At 43.5% G+C, this 25,504-nt stretch overlaps 1 protein-coding gene across 4 annotated transcripts in view; it reads right to left on the reverse strand.

The window, feature by feature from the left end:
• MYOF (myoferlin) overlaps positions 1 to 12,914 on the reverse strand; it is a 154,821-nt gene extending 141,907 nt beyond the window's left edge. For 3 of the 4 annotated variants that reach the window (XM_022569328.3, XM_022569326.3, XM_089897939.1), the window contains exon 1: positions 12,722 to 12,913. In XM_022569328.3, the coding sequence (XP_022425036.2) occupies positions 12,722 to 12,809 (88 nt within the window). In that variant the 5' untranslated portion in view covers positions 12,810 to 12,913. Of the gene's footprint in view, positions 1 to 12,721 lie in introns of all 4 variants that reach the window. The other variant, XM_089897938.1, reaches the window with a different exon arrangement.
• Between the last annotated feature and the right edge of the window lie 12,590 nt (positions 12,915 to 25,504).

Raw genomic sequence — 25,504 nt, forward strand, 5'->3', positions numbered from 1 at the left:
TCTCGGTGGAGAACTGAATACGAGCATCCATTCTGTGCCAGACACTTTAAACACATTCACGTCAAATCCTTATGCGGGAGCGTTGGGCTGCACCCCGCAGGCCTACAAGGCCTGCGCTTGCCCAGCTTCAAGACCAATGAAAGAGCCCAGAGTCAGCAACAGAGACAGCAATGATTTAATGGAGGGGGGAGCTTACATGTCTGAAGCAAGGTCCTGGAGCGACAACTCACCATGTGCAGCGAACGATGGGCAGGACGCCGCGGCAGTCTTCGCTCCCGGGGAGGGGGCCCCGTGTGGTGGAGGAGAGATTACCAGTTATAGGGAATTGACATCAGGTGGGCTCATTAGTTACCAGGGAAACCAGCAGAGGGGCACGTCCCTCATGCCCCTTTGATGAGAACAATCACCAGCTGGGGCCTGGGGCAAGTACCTAGGAAGGTGAGTCAGGTGAGTAAGATACAGGAGAAGCAGGCATTGGTCGGGCAGGGAATGTACAGAGAGCAAGAGAACAGCCATCTTGAGTGGCCTGACCACACACTTGGGGGTGGCTCTGGGTTTGTGAAAACCAGGGGTGGCCTGTATGTATTGTATCTGTGGTATCTGGTTGCAGTGCCCCTCTACGTACCTGACCCCAGGGATATCTCGGAAGAGAGGCGGACCAAGATTGTAAGGGTTATACAGGGTATGCAGGGGTGAAGTATACGGTCAGGCAACTCAAGAAGGCTGTTCTCTTGTTCTCTGTACATCCCCTGCCTGACCAGTGCCTGCTTCTCCTATATCTTACTCACCTGACTCACCTTCCTATGTACTTGCCCCAGGCCCCAGCTGGTGATTGTTCTTATCAAAGGGGCCGTGAGGGGCGTGCCCCTCTGCTGGTTTGCCTGGTGACTAATGAACCCACCTGACGTCATTTCCCCTATAATTGGTAATCTCCACCCCCTGCCCCCCACCCCAGTGAAGACTGCCACCATGTCCTGCCCACCGTCCACCACACTTGGTGGGGTGTTGCTCTAGGACCTTGCTTCAGGCATGTAAGCTCCCCCCTCCATTAAACCATTGCTGTCTCTGTTGCTGACTCCCGGCTCTTTCTTTGGTCTTGAAGCTGGGCAAGCAGAGTCCTTTTAGGCCTGCAGGGTGCAGCCCAACAGGGAGGTACTAATATCCCCATTTTGCAGATGAGGAAACTGAGGTTCAGGGGTGTTAACTGACTTGCCCAAGATCACAAAGCTACTAATTGGCAGAGCTGAGCTTCAGCCCCATGCCTGCCTCATTTCCAAACCTGTGCTCTTCACCAGCACCTCAGGCTGAGGGTGCCAGGCAACCTGCCACATTTTCACCACTTACCAGCTGGGTGACCTTGGGCACTGACTCCAACTCTCCATACCTAGATTTCGTCATTAATAAACATGGCAACCTAATGCCCAGGAGTAATAGGGACCAAATTTTGGGCTCATGCCAGGCACTCTTCAAAGGGCTTTGTATGTTACCTGTTGCTATTATTATCCTTATTTAAGCCCAATAGCACAATAAAATTAAGTAGTTTGTCCAGGCTCACCTGCCAGTAAGAAACAAAGCCAGAATCTCGATGCAGGTGTTCTGGCTCCTAAGACTTAACCTCTGGTGGCTCTGGCTAACACGTTCCTGAGACATAATCTGCTAGAGACTGAATTAAGACTGGTGCTCTGCAGATTCACTTCGGGCCCTGCTTGAGGAGATGACTTCCTGTTGTTTCAAGAGAGCCCCTCAAGGCCTCAGTGTTCTGGAAAAGGGGATGAAAAAGGTCACCTCGTAGGGTTGCATTGAGGATCAAAGGAGAGAGCGTGAAAGTGCCAGGACACAAGGGACATGCCTCTGTGTAGGATTCACATCAGAATCATAAACGGCCTCCATTAGACAACACGAAGAGGATCCAGTTCCTCTGCCTTCCCTGACTCCAAGAGATTGTATCAAGAGGAAATAGTCACAGAAAAGAACTTTGAAAATAAACACAAAGCACTGAGTCAAAAGCTTGATTACTCCATCCTAACCCTCCTAGGCAACAACCTTAGCTGAGTTACGACTCAGCCTCAGATCCTGATATCCCATAATTAATCATCTCTTTTAATGGGATTTTTGCCCTTGCTAGCAGTTTTGATCCACTACACTCAGCCCTCCTTCCTATGCTGAGAAGAGCTTTGGCCTTGGGGCTCTCGAGCAGAGTTGGGCTGGGTCAGTTGCTGCAGGTATGAGGGAAAACTGGAGATCAGTAGTGTCTGTGGATGGCGGCTTGTTAGTGGGAGAGGATGGAGGGTAGACTTAATGCAGGAGAGATGCCAAGCACTGGGAAAGCCAGACACACACGACGCAGTGGGAAAGTGCATGAGACAAAGAGTCTTGGTCTGGGGTTCGAGTCCTTGCCTCTTCCTGGTCACCCAGCTTTGGTCACTCTTGTCCTCTCTGAGACTCAAGGTGCTCATGTGTGAAATGAGTATAAACAATACATGTCCTGGACACCTGCTAGAGTTGTTGTGAAGAACAAACATGATCAAGCCCAGGAAAGGGCTTTCTGTACTGTAAGGAAGAAGCTCCTTCCTCAGGCCATGTCTGTCACACATGGGAGGCCACCATAATGTGTCCAGCATACTGGGACAAACTGAAGGGCATTTGGAGCCCCAGACAAGACCCCTGAAGCCAGAGGTATCTGGCTTCAAGGCACCAGAGCCCCAGGCCCTGGCACTGGTCTGATCAGATGCCTTCAGGGCTGAATTTGGCCAGGGAAACACAGCCTGGATTGTCAGGCTTAGGGAGCTAAGCCCTGAGCCCAGGTGCACTAATTACCCCAGGGTGGGTCAAATGCAGCCTCACCACACAGGGGTGGGTGTTACAGCCTCAGGGTGGGGCTGTGTATCCCAGCTCCACCTGGAACCTAGTGTGGGGTCTTGAACAAAGCAACTCACTCTCCCCAAGACGCGGTCTCTTCAGCTGTAAAATGAGGGACTTCATTTTTTTGGTGAGAAATAAACGAATGCATATATGTGAAGCTTTAGTGCAACGCTTCACAGCTAGAAAGTGCTCGTCATCAACATAATCTGCAAAATTTATGCCTCCTTTCCAGGAGTTTAAACTCACTGAACTCTGCATTCACTGAACTCTCGCTGGATCTACAGCTAGACTACAAGCTGCATGCAGGCAGCGGCCACGTCTGGCTTGTTTCCCGTCCAGCTTGCGGTGCTGAGCCCAAGGCCTGGCAAAGTACACTCTCGACCAAGATTTGTTAAATGAGTTTATGCCTGAGAGGAGCAGTAGGAAGAAACAGCAGCAAAAAAGAGGATAGAAAGAGACAGGGACTGCCCAGGCAGTGAATTCCAACAATGAGGAGAGATAAGCAAAAAGAATGGGTTTTTTTTTTCCTGTCTTTTTTTAAATAATGAAAGAGGGATAAGGGAAGGGATTTTTTTTTAATTGATAAGTTATGCTATTGGGATGAAAAGACGATGAAAGTAATAAACCAGAAAACTAAGGTAAGGGGAAGTGGAAACTCACCCTGCCATTCAAATATTAGGATGCTAATACTTTACATGTAATAAGAGTTGTAGTCTCCACTAATAAAATGGCTCCCACTTGACTCTCCAGGAACTGATTCACTGCTAAGCTATGTCAGCTCTGAGCTTCTGAGTCACAGTGCGTCCTAAAGGCTTTCATACCCTGGGGAAACTCACCCCAGGAGGGCTGGGTTTTGTTTTTTCTTCTTCTTTTTTTAAAGTTCTTTTGTTCTTGGTACACAGTCTTCCTCTTTCAGACTGGGTCCAGATGCCCCTAGCACACGGAACAATTCAATCCGTTCAGAGCGGGGAGGAAGGGATCATAATTTGACTTGGTTGTTTTAGGCACATTTTTTTTTTTTTCTCTGTAACCATGATGACCTCCAGGAAGACACACGGAGGCTCTGGAATCAAGAGTCCAGAGATGAATCCTCACCTGTCTCTGTCTCAGTTTCCTCATGCGTAAAGCCAGACTTCAAGAGGTGAGGTGGGAATAAACATCTATTTTTAGTCCAGGTACCTTAAAGACATCATCTCATTTGACTTTTACAATCTTCATGAGTAGGCCTTATACCCACTTCACAGCTAGGAAAACTGAGATTCAGAGAGGTTTCTTGTCGTTAATTAGACCAAAGCCCTAATGTCAAGGTCAGAGGTAGGCTAGGGCTCCCCTGCCTTCCAGCTTCCTTTGAGATGCAGCTTAATGGATCCCAAACAGCATGTGGAAACCCTGAAGTCCTAAATACTCAAGATCAGTTTTGTAGTTTGTGGTCACAGGGATCTGGTCTCATTTGGTCCTACGTGGTCCCCCTGGCCTCTGAGATCCTAAACTGAATGACTGAAGGGAGGAGCCATAATCATTCATTCAACATTATTTATTGGTCATCTACTATTTGCCAGGCACTGAGCTAGGTGCTGGAGAAAGAGACATGGTCCCTGCCCTCATGAAGCTTCCAGTATGATTGAAGAGGCACACAGAAATCAAATAAGCCAGCAAATACATAACTACATGTTCCAATAGACGCCACAAAGGAGTATAGGATGTTAGGGGACAGAACTACAGGGCACCTGATCTAGGGCTACTCTGATCTCCCAGGATGTGCTGCTGGGATAAGCAGGGTGACCTCTGGTTCCAGCCTTGGCCTGGGGAGCCCAGACCAACCAGAAGACCTGGTACTGCAGGGAACCAAGGCTATTTCCCACTTGCCTTCTGCTCTGCTATGACTCTCAGCACAACCTTGGCTGCACAGACCTCACAAGGCCAGGGCCCCACTGGTCAAGAGGCCACCAGGCTCTCAAGCCTGCTGCTGGGCCCCTGACAGGCAGGCTTCAGGTCACAGGAGGGCTGCTCCATTGCTGGCCACTGAGGCTGCAGAATCACTGCAGGGATTCTCACTTTGAGTTAATGAGGCAAATGTGAGCCGAAAATCCAAGTCAACAGAGAGTTGCTAAGAATCTACCGTTTATATCCCTTAGGATGACTATTATCCCCAAACAAACAAACAAACAAAAACCACAGAAAAAAACAAGTGGTGGTGAAGAAATTGGAACCCTTTTGCGCTGTTGGTGGGAATGTAAAACAGTGCAGTCACGATGGAAAACAGTATGGTGGTATCTCAAAAAATTAAACATAGATTTACCAAATGATCCAACAATTCTACGTCTAGGTATAAACCTCAAAGAACTGAAAGCTGGGACTCAAACGATCTGTGTACGCCCCCGTTCACAGCATGATTCACAATAGCTAAAAGGTGGAAGCAACTCAGGTCCATCAGTGGACGAATGTATAAACAAAATGTGGTATAGACATACTATGGAATATTATTTAGCCTTAAAAAAGGAAGGGAATTCTGACACATGCCACAACATGGATAAAACTTGAAGACAGTCTGCCAAGTGAAATAAGCCTGTCACAAAAGGACCAATATTGCCTGATTCCACTTGTACCAGGTACTTAAGAGTCATCAAACAGAGAGACAGAAAGTAGAACTGTACATTTAAAAATGATTTAAAAGGTAAATTTTATGCTATGTACATTACAGCACCATTAAAAAAAAAAACCTGCTATATGCCTAGCTGAGAGGCTATCATGTGCTCTCACAGATGAATCAAACATGGGCTCTGCCTTCAAGCCGCCTGTGCGCCACAGCTGAAGGGCATCCCATTTATTCATGTAAGCCTGGGCCACCCCCCAGACGTCCCCCAGGGTTCTGTATGTACCCCCAGAAGTGGGGAAGGAGTCAGGCATAAAAGGGGGAGGAAGTGAGCATTTGCCATATAACTCCTACACGCCAGGCACTGTGATAGTGTTTTATCACCGTTGATCCTTAAGAGTACCCTTGTGAGGTACATGTAATTCTCCCCATTTTATAGGCAAGGAAAGAAAAGCTCAGGAACATAGTTGCCCCAAAGATTTAGCTCCTAGTGATAAAGTCAGGAGTGAAACTCTGCTCAGTCCAAACTTCATCCCCTTTCACGTAATGTGTTGATTACAAAGAAAGGGGGCTCCTTAAAGGAGGGGTAGGGGTGGGGTCAGATTACAGTTTAAAGATGGGAAGAAGCAGGTCTAATCCCCAAACTGGAAGGAGATAAACTGGATGGTTCATGTTCTCGGCCCTCAGAAGCTTACCTTGTGTAGGATCCACCTTGTCTGTCCCGGGATTCTGTATTCCTTGTCACAGCTGATTGGACCAGGGGTGAGACCAAAACTGAACCAACTGGAGTCTTGGTCTCAAGCATCTCAGTTAAGAGACACAGATGCTGTAGCAGATGTGGAGTCAGGACCAAGTCATGTCCGTGGTAACCCAGAGCCCCACGCAAGCTGCTAACTGCAAGGGAGCAGCGGTAAGAGTCCCCACTAAAGCAGCCAATGTGCAGAGAGGAGACGGATGCAGTGCAGGGAGGGGCGGAGGCCTGAGGCACACAGTCCCCTGGGGAGCCAGAGCAAAGGCTTCCCTGCCCGACAGGTGAGGCCCATGATTGTATTCTGGGAAATTTCTCTCTGACTTTAGGGGAAAAACTTGAGCAAACCTGAGTTCCTTGCAATTCAACAACTGCTGACATGCCGCTTTATCCCTCCGGTGGGACAACTGGGTTGGGAGAGAAGGACCTTGTGCGGGTGAGACCACAGCTCAGCTTGGTTGAGGAAATGCTCCCCATTTGACTTTTGGGAGAATAGCAAAATGTGTCTTTGGTATCACTTTCTATTTCTGTGCCTCTCTTCTACCTCTTCGGGGGGCCTCCCTCTCCAGTCTCAGGTAGCTAATGCCCTCAGGCTGACCTCTGGCAGAGACACCCCACCCAGCCCTGCAGGCATGCACAGGCTAAACACTCCCTAACCCTAACCCTCATGTCCTATTTTACAGAAGAGAGTGAGGAAGGATGGCCCAACTGGCCTGCGTAGCAAGGTTTTCTTATTCATTTAATTCCATTGGGCTGCTTCCTTAGTATCTTTCACATTAGCTCCTGCCTTCTCATTCTAGCCCTGGAATGAGCTCCCTCTGCCGTGGAAAGCATTTGCCTCAACTAGTAAACCATCTAATTAGTCTACCTGACTAGAACTAATCTGTTCACAACGCAGCCTAGTGTCCCCCCAGTGATTTATGAGTAAAGCGCAATCCCAATCACACCAGATTACTCTGTCAGCCTCACCCCACAGGCCCGTGGCTCCCTGGCCTTTTTTGGTGCTGTTCCAAACCTAGAATGTCTTTCTTTTCATTACTTCTGTCAAATTTCCACTCATCCTTTAAGACCAACTCAAGGACACTTTGTCCATGGAGCTTTTCACGCTTCCATCTGCTTTTGCATTATAATTTTTGCATGTCTATTCTGGTTTGTAACTCATTCTTGTGTTCCAACCAGTTGCTTCCCTAGAAGCCCAACCCATGTTATACGTATTTTTCTAGACTTGATTTCTGATATACTGTCTGGCACATTTTAGGGCTCCATAAAAGGAAACGTTATCGAATAGGGAAGGAAGTTTAGGAATTCCCATGTGCAATTTCACATGTGTATTCATTTAATCCTCAAACACCTCTGCAAGGTAAGAGGTGTTATTAAGAACTCTGAAGCTGAAGGTTTTAATTCATTAGCTCATGAGCACTTAGGAAGTTAAGAGGTGAGAATTGGGATCCTCACTCCTAGGGCTCCCTGGCTCCAAAGCCCAGGGCTCAACAGGCTTTGTATCCTAATGCCTAAGGCCAAGTTAGCTGATATGGCTTAAGGTGTCGGATGTCTAAGCGGCTGTTTCTGAGTGAAAACTCTACTCAGACCCACTGGAAGCACACCCCTATTCAACAGAACAGCTGTTCAATAGAAATTACAAAGTACGTAAGGTCACCGCTGCCATATCACAGCAGATGCATTATGCCTTACAGACCACTGAACGTTTCATGTATGAATTTTCAACATAAAACTGGCAGCTTCACATTTTTCTTGTCAGGATCAAGAAAGCAAAAAGTAGCACGACACCGATTTGCCCCTGGGAAGCAGGTGTTAGGCACTCAGCGTTAGAAATGTGTGAAGTGGCCCTTTGCCAAGCCTCATCCACAAAGCACCTGAGAGAATATTAAGTGTAATTCTTCCTGAAAGAAGGGAGAATGGCGGACTTCTGATGGTCCCTTTCAGGACCAAGAATCAATGACTTTATTGTGCTAAGATGTCTCAAATCTCTTGCCAGGGCATTGTTTCTAGGGTCAACCTTTAAAAGGTATATTCAACATCAGTGACATGTTAGATGTGGCGGAGGATATAAAAACCCCATGCCTTCTTGGCTGAGCCAGAGACTCACCAGTAAACCCAACCCAGACAAAGACCAGAGCCCCTGAACACGCCTTGAGGGCATGCAGTCAAGACCTGTCGTGGAGGAGGAAAACAAGTAACACTGATTGACTTTTAAAAGGCAACTGTGGGAGTTCCCTGGTGGAGCAGTGGTTAAGAATCCGCCTGCCAATGCAGGGGACACAGGTTCGAGCCCTGGTCCGGGAAGATCCCACATGCCGCGGAGCTGCTAAGCCCATGTGCCACAACTACTGAGCCTGCGCTCTAGAGGCCACGAGCCACAACTACTGAGCCCACGTGCCACAGCTACTGAAGCCTGCGCGCCTAGAGCCCGTGCTCCGCAACAAGAGAAGCCACCGCAATGAGAAGCCCACGCACCACAACGAAGAGTAGCCCCCGCTCGCCGCAACTAGAGAAAGCCCGCACGCAGCAACGAAGACCCAACGCAGCCCAAGATAAATTAATTAATTAATTAAAACAAAGCAAAGTCTTCACGTTGGGAGAGGCCTCAGAAGTCTGTCTAATCTAACCTCAGCTAGATTCAGTCTCACAACCTGGCTGTCTGCGTGAAACTCAAGGGAAAATGGCCACCTCTGGCTGGCAGGCACTCTGATCTTAAGATTCAGAGCTGGCTCTCGGAACCTGGTGAACCCAAAGAACATGAAAAATCAAGTGGGTTTTGTGGTTTCCATAATCTCCTTGTGCACTGCTAAGTGTCAATGACATCCACACCACAGGGACTCCAGTAACCCCCAAATCCTCCTGGTTCATACTAGGTCCTAAGAAGTTCAGTCTCAGAAGGGGACTGTACACGAGAGACTGAGGTCAACTCTAAACCAGTTGGTTGTCAGTACAGCACATTACCAACTACAGTCTAACAGGGGGCCTCACTGTATACAGGTATCACCATTAACACTCCCATCACTTGGCCATTCTTCCCACCATCCTACAGCTTGAGAAGTGTTGCTTACTGCCTGACCTTGCTGTTTTATGTACTCAAGAGGCAAAATTGTACACATTTCAGTAAATTCAGGGGCTTTCTTCGGTGCTGCCTTGATCCTCTGTTAGGGCTTTTTACATCCTACTCTCCCCACTCTCCCCCACGCCACCCTGTGAAGTGCATCCAGCTTTGCTCCATTCCCACTGATGGATATATGGTGGTATCAGTATCCTCAGTTCCGTCAGAACTTAATGTTAGCGAATTCCCTGGTGGCGCAGTGGTTAAGAATCCGCCTTCCAATGCAGGGTACACGGGTTTGAGCCCTGGTCCGGGAAGATCCCACATGCCGTGGAGCAACTAAGCCCATGTACCACAGCTACTGAGCCCGCAAGCCACAACTACTGAAGCCAGCACGCCTAGAGCCCATGCTCCGCAACAAAGAGAAGCCACTGCAGTGAGAAGCCCGCGCGCAATGAAGAGTAGCCCCCGCTCACCACAACTAGAGAAAAGCCCACATGCAACAACAAAGACACAACGCAGCCAAAAATAAAAAAACAGTAAAAGAAAAAAAAAAAGAACAATGTTACTTAATCTTACCCAGTGCTCAAAATTGGAAGGCACTCCTGGAAAGGGTTTGCCATCACCAGTGTTTTAAACCATTGGAATAGACTGAAAGCAGGAAAAATGCTGTATTCATTACTATATCTGCTTTAGTGCCTAAGGCAATGCCTTCCATACCTTGCTGAGAGCAGTTATTCAGTACATGGAACTGTAAAATTATAAAATCTTAAAGCTGGAAGAAATCTCAAGATCAGTTCCCATGATTCCACAGCTGAGAAATTTGAGACTTGGGTGATTAAATCTGGGTCATCGGCTACTTTGTCAACATTAGCCAGAGTCCAGATGTTCCTGCTCTAAGTTGAGTTGTTTCTTCCATCGGGTTGCTTATCAGATGAATGAATGAATGAATGACTTTACTGCTCAACTGATACTATGAAAGGAGACTGGAAAACAGACTGAAGTTAAATAACCTAGCAAAAGTAGTGGTTTAGATAGCCTATATTTGCCCACCTTAACTGAAGTTTTTCACTTTCAGTTGAGTGTTTATGTCCATAGCTAAGGCAGACATACTTTTAGTCATTTAAGTTTGACCAATGCATATACACTCCAGACAAATAACAAGTCAGATTTCAATATAGTGTTAAATTTTAATTTCATTATAATCTATATGACTTGCCCCATGACATCACCAGATTGAACCCAACATATGTTTACGTGTCTTTACATGTCAATGGTGAAGGAAACAAACTTTTCATGTTATGTCTCTATTATGTAGCTGCTTCAAGAAAAAAAAAATTATAAAACCACAGTGAGATATCACCTCACACCTGTCAGAATGGCTATTATCAAAAAGGCAAGAAATAACAAGTGTTGGTGAGGATGTAAAGAAAAGGGAACCCTCATACATTGTTGGTGGGGATGTGAATAAATGCAGCCACTATGAAAAACAGTATAGAGATTCCTCAAAAAATTAAGAATAGAACTACCATATGATTCAGCTATCCCACTTCTGGCATTTATCTAAAGAACACAAAAACACTAATTTGAAAAGATATGTGCACCCCTATGTTCATTGCAGCATTATTTACAATAGCCAAGATATGGAAATAACCTAAGTGCCCATCAATGGATGAATGGATAAAGAAGATATGGTATATATATGCAATGGAAATACTACTCCGAAATAAAAAAAGGTGAAATCTTGCCATTGCAACAACATGGATAGACCTTGAGGGTATTATGCTAAATGAAATAAGTCAGATAGAGAAAGACAAATGCCATATGATTTCTCTCATATGTGGAATATAAAGAACAAACAAACAAAAAACAAATGAACAAACCAAAACGAAACAAAAACAAACCTGCAGATACAGAGAACAGAGTAGTGGTAACCAGATGGGAAAGAATGGGGAGGAAGGCAAAATGTGTAAAGGGGATCGACTGTGTGGTGAAGAATGGAAACTAAGTTTTTGGTGATGAGCATGTTGTAGTGTATACAGAAGTTGAAATATAATGTTGTACACATGCAACTTATAAAATGTTATAAACCAATGTTACTGCAATAAAAAAATAAATTTAAAAATAAAACTAAAAAGAGAAAAATATTTTTAAAAGAATACATGCAAATGAACTCTGACATAACATGACTACATGATATTCACTAACCAGATTCTCAAACTACATTGTCCTTTAAGAATCCAACTTCTGTCCCCCAGATCTTTTTTTTTTTTTAACTAAACAATCATTTGGCAGCTTTGGGTTTCATTTCTGGCATTTTCCTGCTCATGTCAGAGGGAGACGTTTAAGGAAAGAAACAGATAAAATGGACAAAAGAAAAGAGAAAGGCACAGATTACTCAGAAACTGTAAGGGAGAAATAGTCAGGTTCCTGGAGGAAGAGAGAATGCGCTGAGGTGTGGTCAGGAACCACATACCCATCAAGGCTCCCACTTTTTCTGCCCTCCCCTCTCACTCCCTCTCATTCCTCCTGCCAAGGAGTGAGCTGGCAATCTTACCAATGACCTTGGACAAACAGAAAATGATAAAGCTCCTAAATTCAGCTTTAGCCACACCACTCCAGCCAAAACTAGAAACACCTACAATGGCTGGGAGCGCGCCATCACTCCAACCGCTCCTGTCCCCCTCCACTGCAATCAAATGTCAGGAAAAATAACCTGTTGGAATTACAATAAGCCTTGTAAAGATGGTCTAGTCTAAACCCCCCTCACCTGTTTTGCACAAAAGAAAACTGACATCCAGAGAAATGAGGTCACATGCCCAAGGTCATTGAGCAAGTCCAAACTAGATGCCCAAAACTTCAGACTTGCATTGTTCTGAGTTCATTTAAAGCAATTTAAAAGCTACCAAACATGCAACGAACAAACAAAAAAACAAAACAGTCCAACTTTGGAGAGATGAAGAACAATTACAAAAAGGCACAAATTAACATGAAAACAAACCAAAATAATAACTTTACTCCACCTCCCAGAAGCCCAGTGACGATAAAAGCAGCAGGGGTCTGTTTTACGGAGTAATGATACCTGGAACAACTTAATTGTGCTTTTTCCTCCTTTACCTATTTCTCACAGGCAGAGGAAATAAAAAGTGCACACAAGACTGCTGAAACTCTTAATCTGAACCAACATAGACCTTTTTGATACTTGAAATTTGGTACATCTTTCCCTCCAGGGGCTTATAGAAATCACATTATTAGAGTTAAAACATCAGGTCATTCAATGGGTCTCAAAGCCCTGGGGAAAATGCCTTCCACAGAAATCCATCCTCTCCCCTGACCTGCACAGGCAACAAACTCCAGCTAAAGCCGCAGAGGATTTGATCATTCGCAGACTTTCAAAGAATGGGACCCAAGAAACTAACATTCCATAACAGGGCTGGAGAAAAAGAAGAAAACTTGTCCTTACCCTTAAAAATAACAGAAACAATAGGATCCGGTTTCCCAAATTTCGTTTTAGGGATATTGCTGGCAGATTCTACAATCACCCGAAGCATGGCTCTCAATGGGCAGAAAGCAAATTTCAGCAACGAAGTTAAGAAGACACGGGCTCTGGAGCTTGCGGCCGCGCCGCCCGGTAGAGAAGGCGGGGGAAGACTTCTCCAGCGAAGAGGGAAGGAGGAGAGGCGATGGGTGGGTCCCTGACGGATTACTGTATTTACTGAAGGTTACGTGTAAACTGATACCCAAATGCCCGAGTCTCCGCAGCGCCGCAGGCACCCACTTAAGAATTCGGGAAATGTGGGAGTGAAAAGGACAAAACCTCAGCTAAAAATAATTATGGGCAACAAATGAAACTGAAAAGGGTTTGTAGCTAATAAATGTGGACAGGTCAAGAGACCACTAAGACGCTGCCGCTAAGAGCAACAAATTTGTGAAGCCCAATTAATTGGATTTCTGTTACCCCTTCCATTCTTTGCAGAGCTTCGTGGAGTTTTAAAACTTTACTGCGTCATTTAAAATTTTCTTTTTACTTTTGCCATTTCTTCTCTCCTGCTGTTGAACTCACCCACGCAGCAACAAGTTAGAGAACAATTTGTTTTTAATCAGTTAAAGGGTGCCCCCTATTGTATGGTAGAGAAATAAATGAGTTTATTTCAAGCAAGCCCAATCCGGAGGTGGTGATCGCGGTTTACAAAATCAGTGTCCTGGGGGCTGATCCTTTTCAGTCACAGAAGGATTCGCCATAGGACTTCTTTAAATATCCTTAGGAGGTGACAGCTGGTGACCGAAGTTTTCCTGGTCCATCAAAAAGCTGCTAGCCGTCTTTAGTGAAAATGGAGTTCTCCACTCTTTCAGGATCTAGACCCCAGCAGTGTCTTCCTTTCCTTTGTTAAGGAAAAAGGTATTCGATGACACTTGTTAAAGTGGGTAAGGAAGACTTTATTCAAGGGGAAGGAATCTTTCAGTGTAGGAGGGAATTTGGACTCAACTCTGAATAGGGCATGGACAAGGGAGAATTTATAGCCAGGGAGCAGGTTGGGGGTCAGTGAATGGAAATCACCAGAAGAAAGTATCAGGGGGGAAAAGGGGATTCTGGCTCAACCGACCTAACAGGATTCTTACTGAACATAGGTCAGGGTGACGAGACATTACCTGGGTGATGGTGGAGAACGAGGCACCCCACAAGATACAGAGTGATCAGATATGGAGGGAGGGGAGTTCTGGTTAAACTGACTCAGCAAGGTTCTCGCTAAAACTAAATTTTACAAGGAAATACTCAGATGGGCCTAGGAGAAAGTTCAGGAGCTTAACTAAAGTTTGGCCAAGGAAAAGGTCTTTATGGCCTAGAGGGTGTGTTAGGTGGTGTAACCTGGTGATTAAGATCACTAGAAGAGGCCTGGGGATAGTAGTCAGCCAGACCTGCGTGTGGGTCCCTGATTCATCACTCTTGAGCTATGTCACCTTACAAGTTGGTAAATCCCTCTCTTCTGCAGTTATCTCATCTGTAAAATGAAGGTGAAGATTGTCATAAGATCAAGGTCTAAGTGCGGGGGGCCTGGCAAAAAGCACATAGTAAATTCCACACACCTACAACCAGAAGTTCATCCTTATTCACGGCATTTCATATCATTTCCGTTAATGCAAATTGGGTTTACATTAGGATCTCATTGTGTTTCAGAAGAAAAGGCTGAAACTAAGAACGAAAAAATGTAGGACTTCCTTTTGCTTCTGAACACACAGCCAACCGAGAAGACCCATCTGTAAGCAAACACTTCAAGTGCACTGAAAAAGTATGGTTTACCTGCAAGAATTCTTCTGTCTCAGTGAATTTCTCAATGGCTTATATAAAGAACCAATAAACCCAATGTCATATACATTATTGTATTTAGTGGACATGTAGACTAAATACAGTATATATTTTAATGGAATATAGACAGCATTATGTTTGTTTGTATTTTGGAGCTGGTTTTTATTTCTCCCTTTCATTGTTAAATATATTTACAGAAAAATGCATACAACATAAATGTGCCAGTTTAATGAGCAAACATCAAGGTCAAGGCAGAGACCATTGCCAGCACTCCAGAAGTCCCTCACATGTCCCATCACAGCCACCTCCTTCCCCCCATAGGTAACCATTTTCCTGATTTTTATAGTAATAATTTCTGTGCTTTTTTTTATAGTTTTTAATCCCCCAAATAGTTTGATTTGCTTGATTATGATCATATGAATTATTTTATACATTATGAACATTATCTACATATATTTGTACCTATGTGTATACACATATTCACATAGTATGAATTCTTTGACATATTATGACCTTTATAGACATGGAATATAAGTGTGAATTCTTTTGTGTTTGGCTTCTTTTTTTTTCAACATTATATTGCGAGATTCATCCATATAACTCTACTTTGTTTACTCTCATTTCTCTATGGCATTCTGTTGTATGAGTGTACCACATTTTACTAATTACTCCACTGTTGATACACATTTGGATTATTCAGAGTTTGGGGCTATTACAAAAAGGGCTACTCTGAACATGCTTGTACATGTTCCCTGGTACAAATGTGCATGAGCGCATTTTGGGTCTAACCTGTGACTGCAATTGCTGGATCAAAGGGTATATGCATATTTTCAAAATTACTAGGTAATTCAAAATTGTTTTCCACGGTGATTGTACCGTTTACACTCCCACCAACAGTGTATGAGACTTCCCGTTCATACATTTGGCAACCTGTATGGTGAGTATGTAATATTTCATTGGAGTTTTAATTTGCATTTTTCAGATTACGAATGAGGTTTCATACCTTTTCATATTTACATTTCCTAATTTATGACATGCCTATTTAAATATTTTGTGGATTTTTCTATTGGGTACTCCGTGTTTTTCTTACTCATTTGCAGGAGCTGTTTATGTGCTCTGAATACTGGTGCTTTGTGGCTTGTAATTTTAATATTATTGAATTTATCAATATTTCCTTTATTGGACTTCCCTGGTGGTGCAGTGGTTAAGAATCCTCCTGCCAACGCAGGGGACATGGGTTCAAGCTCTGGTCCGGGAAGATTCCACATGCCGCGGAGCAAATAACCCCGTGCGCCACAACTACTGAGCCTGTGCTCTAGAGCCCGCAAGCCACAACTACTGATCCCACGAGCCACAACTACTGATCCCACGAGCCACAACTACTGAAGCCCACATGCCTAGAGCCTGTGCTCCGCAACAAGAGAAGCCACTGCAATGAGAAGCCCGCACATCACAACGAAGAGTAGCCCCTGCTCACCGCAACTAGAGAAAGCCCGCGAGCAGCAACAAAGACCCAATGCAGCCAAAAATAAATAAATAAATAAACTAAAAACAATATTTACTTTATGGTTAGTATATTTTTCTTTCTTTCTTTCTTTTTTGGCTGCACCACAAGGCTTGCAGGATCTTAGTTCCCCAACTAGGGATTGAACCAACCTTGGGCCATGGCAGTGAAAGCACTGAGTCCTAATCACTGGACAACCAGGGAACTCCCAGTACATTTTTCACATTAAGAAATGCTTTCTACTCTGAGATTGTGAAGATACTCTTCAGTATTATCTTCCAGAAGCATTTTGTTTCATCTTGCACGCTAAGATTTATACTCCACCTGTAATTGATTATGTGTCATGTATGGTTAGAGGTCACATTTCATTTTTTTCCCACATGGATATTCAATTGACCCAGTACCATTTATTGAAAAGTTTGTCCTTTTCCCAAACCTAGGTCATGTATCAGGTTTGTAGATGTGTGTGGATCTGTTTCTGTGCTCTCTCTTCTCTTTCATCGTTCTATTTGCCAGTCTCTGCATCAACACCACTGTGTCTTAATATAGCCTTATAAAAATTTCATAATAAGATTTTATCCTCCCATCTTGTTCTTTTCCTTCAAATGTCTTGGCTCTTCTTGCATTTTTGTTGTTGTTGTTGTTGGCAGTATGCGGGCCTCTCACTGTTGTGGCCTCTCCCGTTGCGGAGCAACAGGCTCCGGACGCGCAGGGTCAGCGGCCATGGCTCACGGGCCCAGCAGCTCCACGGCATGTGGGATCTTCCCGGACCGGGGCACACCTGCATCGGCAGGTGGACTCTCAACCACTGCGCCACCAGGGAAGCCCTCTTCTTGCATTTTAATAGACGTATTAGGATCAGCTTATCAAGTTTCAAATATTTTAAAAAATCTGTTGGAATTCTGTCTTAAATTGCATTAAATTTATAGATCAATTTTGGGGGGAACTGATATCATTGTAAGTATCTCAATTCAATAATAGACTATATCACTTAATCTACTTAGACTTTCTAAACATCTCTCAGTAAATTTTATAATTTATAAAGGCCTTGAACATTTTTTTTTTAGATATGTTGGAACTTATTTCTTTCAGCTGTCAAATATATAAAAAATGAAAAATATAGTACAATTAACACCTCTATGCCCATTATCTAGATTTGACAACTATTAACATTTTGCCATGATCATGTTATCTATCTATCTAGATTTTTAAAATAAAATTATTTTAAAGTAATTATAGACATCATGAAATTTCACCCTTAAATGCTAAAGACTGCACCTTGTAAGAGTGACATTCGCCTACAATATTACAATCACATGACCACATCTGTGTGTATTCAGATCATCTAATTATGTTAATAACAAATTATACTAAATATCATTTTTTGTATATTTTTAAATTAGGACCCAATCAAGATTCATGCATTGCCTCTGTGCATTTAGCTGGAGAAATCTGACCAACAACGTAACTGACTTACAGTTCCCAGGTTCTACAGGTTTTCAGAGGCCTGATAAAATATATGAAGCCAAAAATACAATAAATTGATACAAAATATAATGAAATTAATGCATTGAGAAGTGATACCATATCATTTCTATGGTATTCTTCCCAAACATCCATAACCCCAGTCTAAAAATGCAAAAACAGGGAATTCCCTGGTGGTCCAGTGGTTAGGACTCGGCGCTTTCAGTTCGGGGGCTTGGGTTCGATCCCTGGTTGAGGAACTAAGATCTCACAAGCCGTGCAGTGTGGCTGAAAAAAAAAAATGAGAAAGTAGACAAAACCAGGTTGAGAGACATTCTACAAAATACCTGATAAGTACTCTTCAAAAGTGTCAAGGTCATAAAAATAAGGAAAGATTGAGAAACTGGCACAGATTGAAAGAGACAAAGGAGACATGGGAACTAAATGCAAGATTGTATCCTGGATCAACTGCTGGAACAGAGAAAGGACGTTCGTTAGTGGAAAAATACCAAAATCTGCACTTTAGTTAATAGTATTGTGCCTATATTAATTTCTTAGTTTTGATAGATGTACCATGAGTATGTAAGATGTTAATATGAGGGGAACCTGAATGAAGGGCACAAGGGAACTCTGTATGCTTTGCAACTTTTCTGTAAATCTAAAATTATTTCAAAATAAAATGTTAAGAAATAAAATCAAATAAATTTGTAAATACTGGCTTAGAAGTGTAAAAAAGAAGCCTTCAAAATTGAAACAATAAATATTTCATTAAAAGTGTATGGACAGGGCTTCCCTGGTGGCGCAGTGGTTGAGAATCTGCCTGCTAATGCAGGGGACACAGGTTCGAGCCCTGGTCTGGGAAGATCCCACATGCCGCGGAGCAACTAGGCCTGTGAGCCACAACTACTGAGCCTGCACGTCTGGAGCCTGTGCTCCTTAACAAGAGAGGCCACGACAGTGAGAGGCCCGCGCACTGCGATGAAGAGTGGCCCCCGCTTGCCGCAACTGGAGAAAGCCCTCGCACAGAAACGAAGACCCAGCACAGCCAAAAATAAATAAATTAATTAAACAACAACAAAAAAAAAGTGTATGGACAGGGCTTCTCTGCTGGTGCAGTGGTTAAGAATCTGCCTGCCAATTCAGGGGACACGGGTTTGAGCCCTGGTCCAGGAAAATCCCACATGCTGCAGAGCAACTAAGCCCATGTGCCACAACTACTGAGCCTGCGCTCTAGAGCCTGTGAGCCACAACTACTGAGCTCGCATGCTACAACTACTGAAGCCCGCGCACTGAGAGCCTGTGCTCCACAACAAGAGAAGCCACCACAGTGAGAAGCCCGCGCACCGCAACAGAGAGTAGCCCCCACTCGCCGCAACTAGAGAAAGCCTGAGCACAGCAACAAAGACCCAACGCGGCCAGAAATAAATAAAAAATAAATAAATAATTTTTTAAAAAGTGTATGGGCAAAACAAAATGCCTGTTTCATTAATTGGTAAGTTTTTAGTATTCATAAAATTTTCATCTCAGCTGAAAAGAACTTGTAGTTAGATTTTCACACTATAAAAGAATTTCTGAGGATGCAAAATAACCACCAAGAAATCACAACCTATCATAAGTTCATTAATCATAACCCCAAATTTTCAACAATGTAATTATTAAAAATTCTTTCAAGGTTTTTACAGCAATATATATATATATATTTTTTTTAATGCAGCATAAGGTATCTTTGAGTATGTTTGATGTAATATATCCAAAAGCAGGATTCTGTTAAATTGTTAAGTAAGCCCTGAAACAGATTAACTTTCCAATTCCTAGCATTTCTTGGAGTCTTCTATTTGGCACTGATTTATATAACTTTGAATAAACACAGGCAGGAGAGAATGAGCTAACCAGTAAAAGTAGAACCTAGTAAAAGGACCAGTCCTCCTCTTAACAAGCTGGCAATGGCTTTGCAGTGGAAGGAAACACTATTTTATTTATTTATTTATTTATTTATTTGGTTGCGCCGAGTCTTAGTTGCGGCATGCAGGACCTTTTAGTCGCAGCATGCAGAATCTTTAGTTGTGGCATGCAGGGTCTTTTCTTAGTTGCGGCACACGGGATCTTTAGTTGCGGCATGCGAACTCTTAGTTGGGGCATGTGGGATCTAGTTCCCTGACCAGGGACCGAACCTGGGCCCCCTGCATTGGGAGCGTGGAGCCTTAGCCTCTGGACCACCAGGGAAGCCCTGGTAGGAAACACTATTATCCTCATCTTCAGAAATAAATATTTGAGGAGAAGGAGGTTAGGATACTTGGAAAGTAGTAACTTAAAGTTAAGGGGTAGAAAAGTTGGTGGCCAAGGGGCATGGCCTAGCCTCAGAGCTTCTCTCCTGACACCAGGAAATGCTGCGGAGCAAAGTCATGAGCATTGAGGCTCAGATTCCAGGGAGAGCCAGGAGCTGTGTTTCACTGGGTAGTAAGAGGGAAGGAGGAGCTTTAAGACCTGAGCCCAGTGGGAGACAGTGGCAGAAGTAAGGTGGCTGGTGTTTGGAGAAGGGAGGAGGTGCTCAGAGGCTGCCAGTCAGACTGACTTTACACCAACCTGTCTGTAGAGCGTATGTGCATGCACGTGTGTGTGTGTGTGTGTGTGTGTGTGTTGGGAGTTGGGTGGAGAAGATTCAGTGGTGGGAACATGAACTTGTTCTTCAGAGACTGCAGAGCTGCACACAAAGGCAATGCATGTATGCTCACACACCATCACAACCAGCCCCTGCACCATCCAGCCTTACACTCCTCCTGCCACCTCTGGTGCAACAGAGCCCTGGAGCCCAGTTCAGCAGGCTGCTCCTGTCTCAAGGGCTTTATTTTTATCAACTGCATTGGTCCTAACAACAACCCTGTGATGTAGGCCCTATAATAACCTCCACTTTATGAGCGTAGGAAACTGAGACACAAAAAGATTAGGTAAATTGTTCAGGTTATAGCTAATAAATGGAAGAGCTGGGATCCAAACCAGGTAGTTTGGTTGTGAATTTTCCTGCTACACTCTATTGGAATGTATCCCTTACAACATGCTTTGCAGCCTCCACACACCCTGGAGACAAATACACCAGCCTGGGTGCATCATAACCAGAGCCCTGGTTACTATCTGTCTCAAGGACTTTGAGCTCTCCAGCTTCCTGTGCCAAGAATGTAACAGTGTCAGTCTCTGGCGGCTACTGGAGTTATCTCTATACCCTGTGAGCCTGGGAAGGGGCAAACCCCTCAGTTTCTCCATCCCAGTGCCCTCTGTTTCTTTTTCTTTTTTTTTTGGCTGCACCGGCGCAGCATGCAGGGTCTTAGTTCCCCGACGAGGGATCAAACCCATGCCCCCTGCAGTGGAAGAGTGGAGTCTTAACCACTGGACCTCCAGGGAAGTCCCTGGTGGCCTCTCTTTGGACAGTCCTTATTTTTTTCCTGGATACACACTCACTAGTATTATAGTTGAAGACAGGGAAGGAGAAGAAAAGGATGGGAGATCTCCCTTCAGCTCTGTTCAAATATAAAAAGCTAACAGGGCCTGTTTTCCTCATACAATCAGTTTTTAGATATAAATGTGTAAGATTCCAATCAACACTGTAAGAAAAACACTTAAGGAAAAATATTTCCTCCTGGAAAAATCAAGGAAGGGTAAGAGAGTTAAGAGTAAATTCACACAGAATGATCAAACATTTATTCATTAATAATATGTCCATTTGTTCAACAAATATTTGAGAGTCTACAAGTACCATGTGTCAGCTGCTGGGGCTTCAGCCAAGAATAAGCCAAAGTTCAGACGTGATGGAGCTCCCAGCTAGTGGAGACCACATGCCGGGTCTCACATGTCTATCATCCACTGCTTCCCACTGCTTTCCTGGGAGCTAGGACTCCTGGGCTCATTTTACAGCTGATGAAATTGAGGCTCAGAAGAGTTAAAAACTTGAGCCAAGATTCAAACCCAATGTCTTCTGAGCCCTACTCCTTTTCCAACTGGCCCTCAGATGAGAGCACACATTCTGCTCTTTCATTATCCTCACCTTTTTCATCAAGTAAACTCATGCATTGATCTAGGTGAGTGGCCTTGCGCCTACACTGAGGCAAAAGGGATAGAGACAGAGGAATATTTAAGGAAGAGGAGAGACTTAGCAAAAAATCTAGACATGAGGAACAAAGTAAGAGGGGTGGCCAAGAGGATTTAGTGGAAGAGAAATGAAGACAGATTCATAATATCTTATTCCAATTCCAGTTTCACAGAATCCTAGATATTACCTAACAGCAATTTTCAAATTGGCACACACAGAGGGTCCATTGTTAAGATCTTTTTGCTGAAACACTTCTTTAAGAATTATTTCAGTTGATAACTAAAGTGCTTTTTAGAGCTAAAATACTATTTTTTAGTAGTTTAATTATAGGGTTTTGCATAATGGCGGATGCTATTTTAAAATAACTTAATATATAGTATATTTAAATTTCATTATTTTAAAAAGTGCCTGACAGTGACTAAGTCTACAGGGGGGGAAGGAGGGGATAAAATATTTCATAACATTTGGCATCATTATATTATCATTATTCAAGGCCATTGGAGGAGCTAAATATAAGACAGGAATGAATCTGACCTTGTCCAAGTAAGTGTTAACTTACTTGAGCATATTTTCTAAAATAAGCCTAGAAAAAATGGAATGGAGAAAAGTGGGATCCTCTTAAGCCTGGTATTCACTTTTATGGAAACTATTCCTATCAAAATGTTTGATAAACAAATGTTTCCCAGTCATTCTTCTGTAAGAATCTTGATTCATTCAGGCTCACGTGCATTTATTCAGCAAACACTGAGAGTCTACGTGGTGCCAGGTATGATGCTAACTACAAAGACAAATAAGGCACATTTCCTCTCTGCAAGAAGCTCACAGGAAATCGCAGCACAATGGAGTGAGCACCATGCTAGAGGAGCAGGTGTTAACAGGGCAGGGTGGGCAAGCAGGGTAGGCTCCTGGAGGAGGTGACAGCTGGACTGAGAATTAGTGGTTGGACTGATGTCTGTGTGTATGTGTGTGTGTGTGTGTGTGTGTGTGTGTGTGAGAGAGAGAGAGAGAGAGAGAGAGAGAGAGAGAGAGATCTGAAACACAGATGAATAAACATGGTGAGCAATGGGAACCTCAAGCCATTTGATGTGGGTGGGAAATCATGTGCGAGGGTAAACAGTCAAGCAGTGAGCCTAGGCAGGCAGGCAGGCCCCAGCTCAGAGAGTCTCGTCTGCTCTGTTAATAACAACTAACATCTACCACGTGCTTACTACATGCCAGATGCTATTCTAAGCATTTTATTTTGTCTCATTTAATCCTTCCACTGCCCTGTGCTGTGAAGTAAGCACTATTTCACCATCCCCATTTTACAGATGAGGAAACTGAGGCCTAATTTGGTTAAGTAGTTTGCCCAGTTCTCACAGCAAGCGGAGCTGGGATCTGAACACAGGCAGTCTTCCTCTAGAGTCCATGCTCTTTTTTTTTGGCCAGGCCTCACAGCTTGTGGGATCTTAGTTTCCCGACCAGGGATCGAATTCATCTCCCCCTGCAGTGGAAGTGTGGAGTCCTAAACACTGGACCACTGCCAGGGAAGTCCCTAGAACCTCTTCTCTCAACTCCTTAAGCCAGGCCTCACTGGCAGTGGGAACTTATTAGAGATGCATTTTCCAGCAGGGGAGCAAAATGACTGAATTGCATACCAATTCTCTGAATACAAATGAAACATTTTAATAACCCCATAGACTTAAAATTAAATTTTAAATGAAGCTAAAACAGGCAGAGCAGTCAATGTCTGGAGAGCTGCCCTTTCCAAATAGGATATACCTTGAATGGAGAACCAAGTCAGGAAGCATCACTGACTGGCTAATGAGAATTCTCCTATATGACATTAGCCAGTTAGAGAAAATATGCTGAACCTGCCCCTGAAATGGCTTTCAAATATGTCACTAATAGGGCTGCTATAATCTCAGTTAGATATTGAGGGGGTCTTCCTATTTACCGATTTAAAACGCAGCCCTTCCTGGTTGGAGAGGAACTCTAACCCAGGAATGAGCAGTGGGTCTACCCCGAGAAGGAGCTGGGCTGTAAACCGATGCTTTTGGTGCCTGTTAAGGAATATCGATAACAAAAAGGAGGAGAGTAAACAAATCGTTTCTCCACAGTAGTCTAGGGCAGAAGAGACCCCCATCAATTCATTCATTCATTGAACAAATAGTTATTTATCATTTTAAAAATTATTATTATTTTTTGGCTGCACTGAGCAGCTTGCAGGATCTTAGTTCCCCCACCAGGGATTGAACCGGTGCCCCCTGCAGTGAAAGCGCTGAGTCCCAACCACTGGACCACCAGGGAATTCCCTGAACAAATATTTATTAATTATCTAATTTGTTCAAGCACTGTGATGGTAGGTACTGTGGATATGGGGGTGAGCAAAATCAGACAGACTCCTCAAGCAATTTACAGTGGAATGAGGGAAAGGGACACCAGTCAAAGAATCACTCATGATTCAATGTGCAATTATAGCTGGAATGAAGCCTTTGAAGAAATCTGTGGTAAAGAGAGGAAATCCTTTACTCAGGAGGCAGGGAAGCCTTCCCTTAGGCAGGGAGGATGGAGCTAAGATCTGGGAGATAGGAAAGGAGGCAACAGCTAGAGCATTCCAGACAGGGGGAACCTCCTGTGAAAAGGCCCTGAGGCAGGAAGGAAACTTCCTGGTTCAAGGAATGAAGGGTGTCTAATGTGGGGCTTTGACACCAGATTGGGGAGGTCAGTCTAGGCTTGCTAGGCCTGAGAGGACACAATGGGGATTTTGTTAGATGATCAGATCTGCATTATTTCAAAAAATCCCTGCGGAGTGGATTGGAGGGAGGCAAGAGTTTACCAGTTTCTTCTCAGCCTGCATTTAGAGAACATTTATTGTGTGCATACCAGTGCTGTTCAATAAAAACATAACAGCAGCTGCATTTATATTTTGAATTTTCTAATAGTCACAGTAAAGAAAGTAAAAAACAATAGTAAGATTGATTTTAATATATTTTATTTTACTTAATATATCTAAAATATTATTGTCTCAACATGTAATAATATTAAAAAGCTTAGTCATTGAAATCAGCTGTGTATTTCATACATCTCAATTGGGACACAAAACATTCGTCAGAAATACTTCATCTGTATTTAGCTTTCATAAAATTTACAGTTGATAAAGTAGGCTCGCACCCCGATGTTCACTGCAGCACTGTTTACAGCAGCCAAGAAATGGAAGCAACCTAAATGTCCATCAACAGATGAGTGGATAAAGAAGATGTGGTATACGTATACAATGGAATATTACTTAGCCATAAAAAAGAATGAAATGATGTCATTTGTAGCAACATGGATGGACCTAGAGATTATCATACTAAGTGAAGTAAGTCAGACAAAGAAAGATAAATATCATATGATATCACTTATATGTGGAATCTAAAAAAATAATGGAGGTGAACTTGTTTACAGAACAGAAACAGACTCACAGACTTGGAGGGCGGGCTTGTGGTTGCCAAGGGGGTAAGGAGGAGGGGAGGGATGAATTGGGAGGTTGGGACTGTCATATGTACACTACTATATGTAAAGTGGATAATCACCAGGGATGTACTATGTAGCACAGGGAACCATGCTCAATACTCCGTAATAACCTGTATAGGAAAAGAATCGGAAAGGGAATGGATGTATGAATATGTATGGCTAAATCATTTTGTTGTACGCCTGAAACTAGCACAACATTGTGAATCAATTATATTCCAATATAAAGCAAAAAATTTAAAAACCCAAAACTTCAAAAAGAAGAAAAAAAATAGGCTTACATACCTAAGTTGTTCCAAACATAAAAGTTTTTTTGATAACTGAATCAACCATCAGTTTTTTTTTTGTTGTTTTTTTTTTTTTGCGGTACGCGGGCCTCTCACTGTTGTGGCTTTTC

Source organism: Delphinapterus leucas, chromosome 16 (assembly GCF_059928025.1).
Source record: "Delphinapterus leucas isolate spDelLeu-1000000601 "Yukka" chromosome 16, BTC_Dleu_Yukka2, whole genome shotgun sequence".
Taxonomy (NCBI): Eukaryota; Metazoa; Chordata; class Mammalia; order Artiodactyla; family Monodontidae; genus Delphinapterus; species Delphinapterus leucas.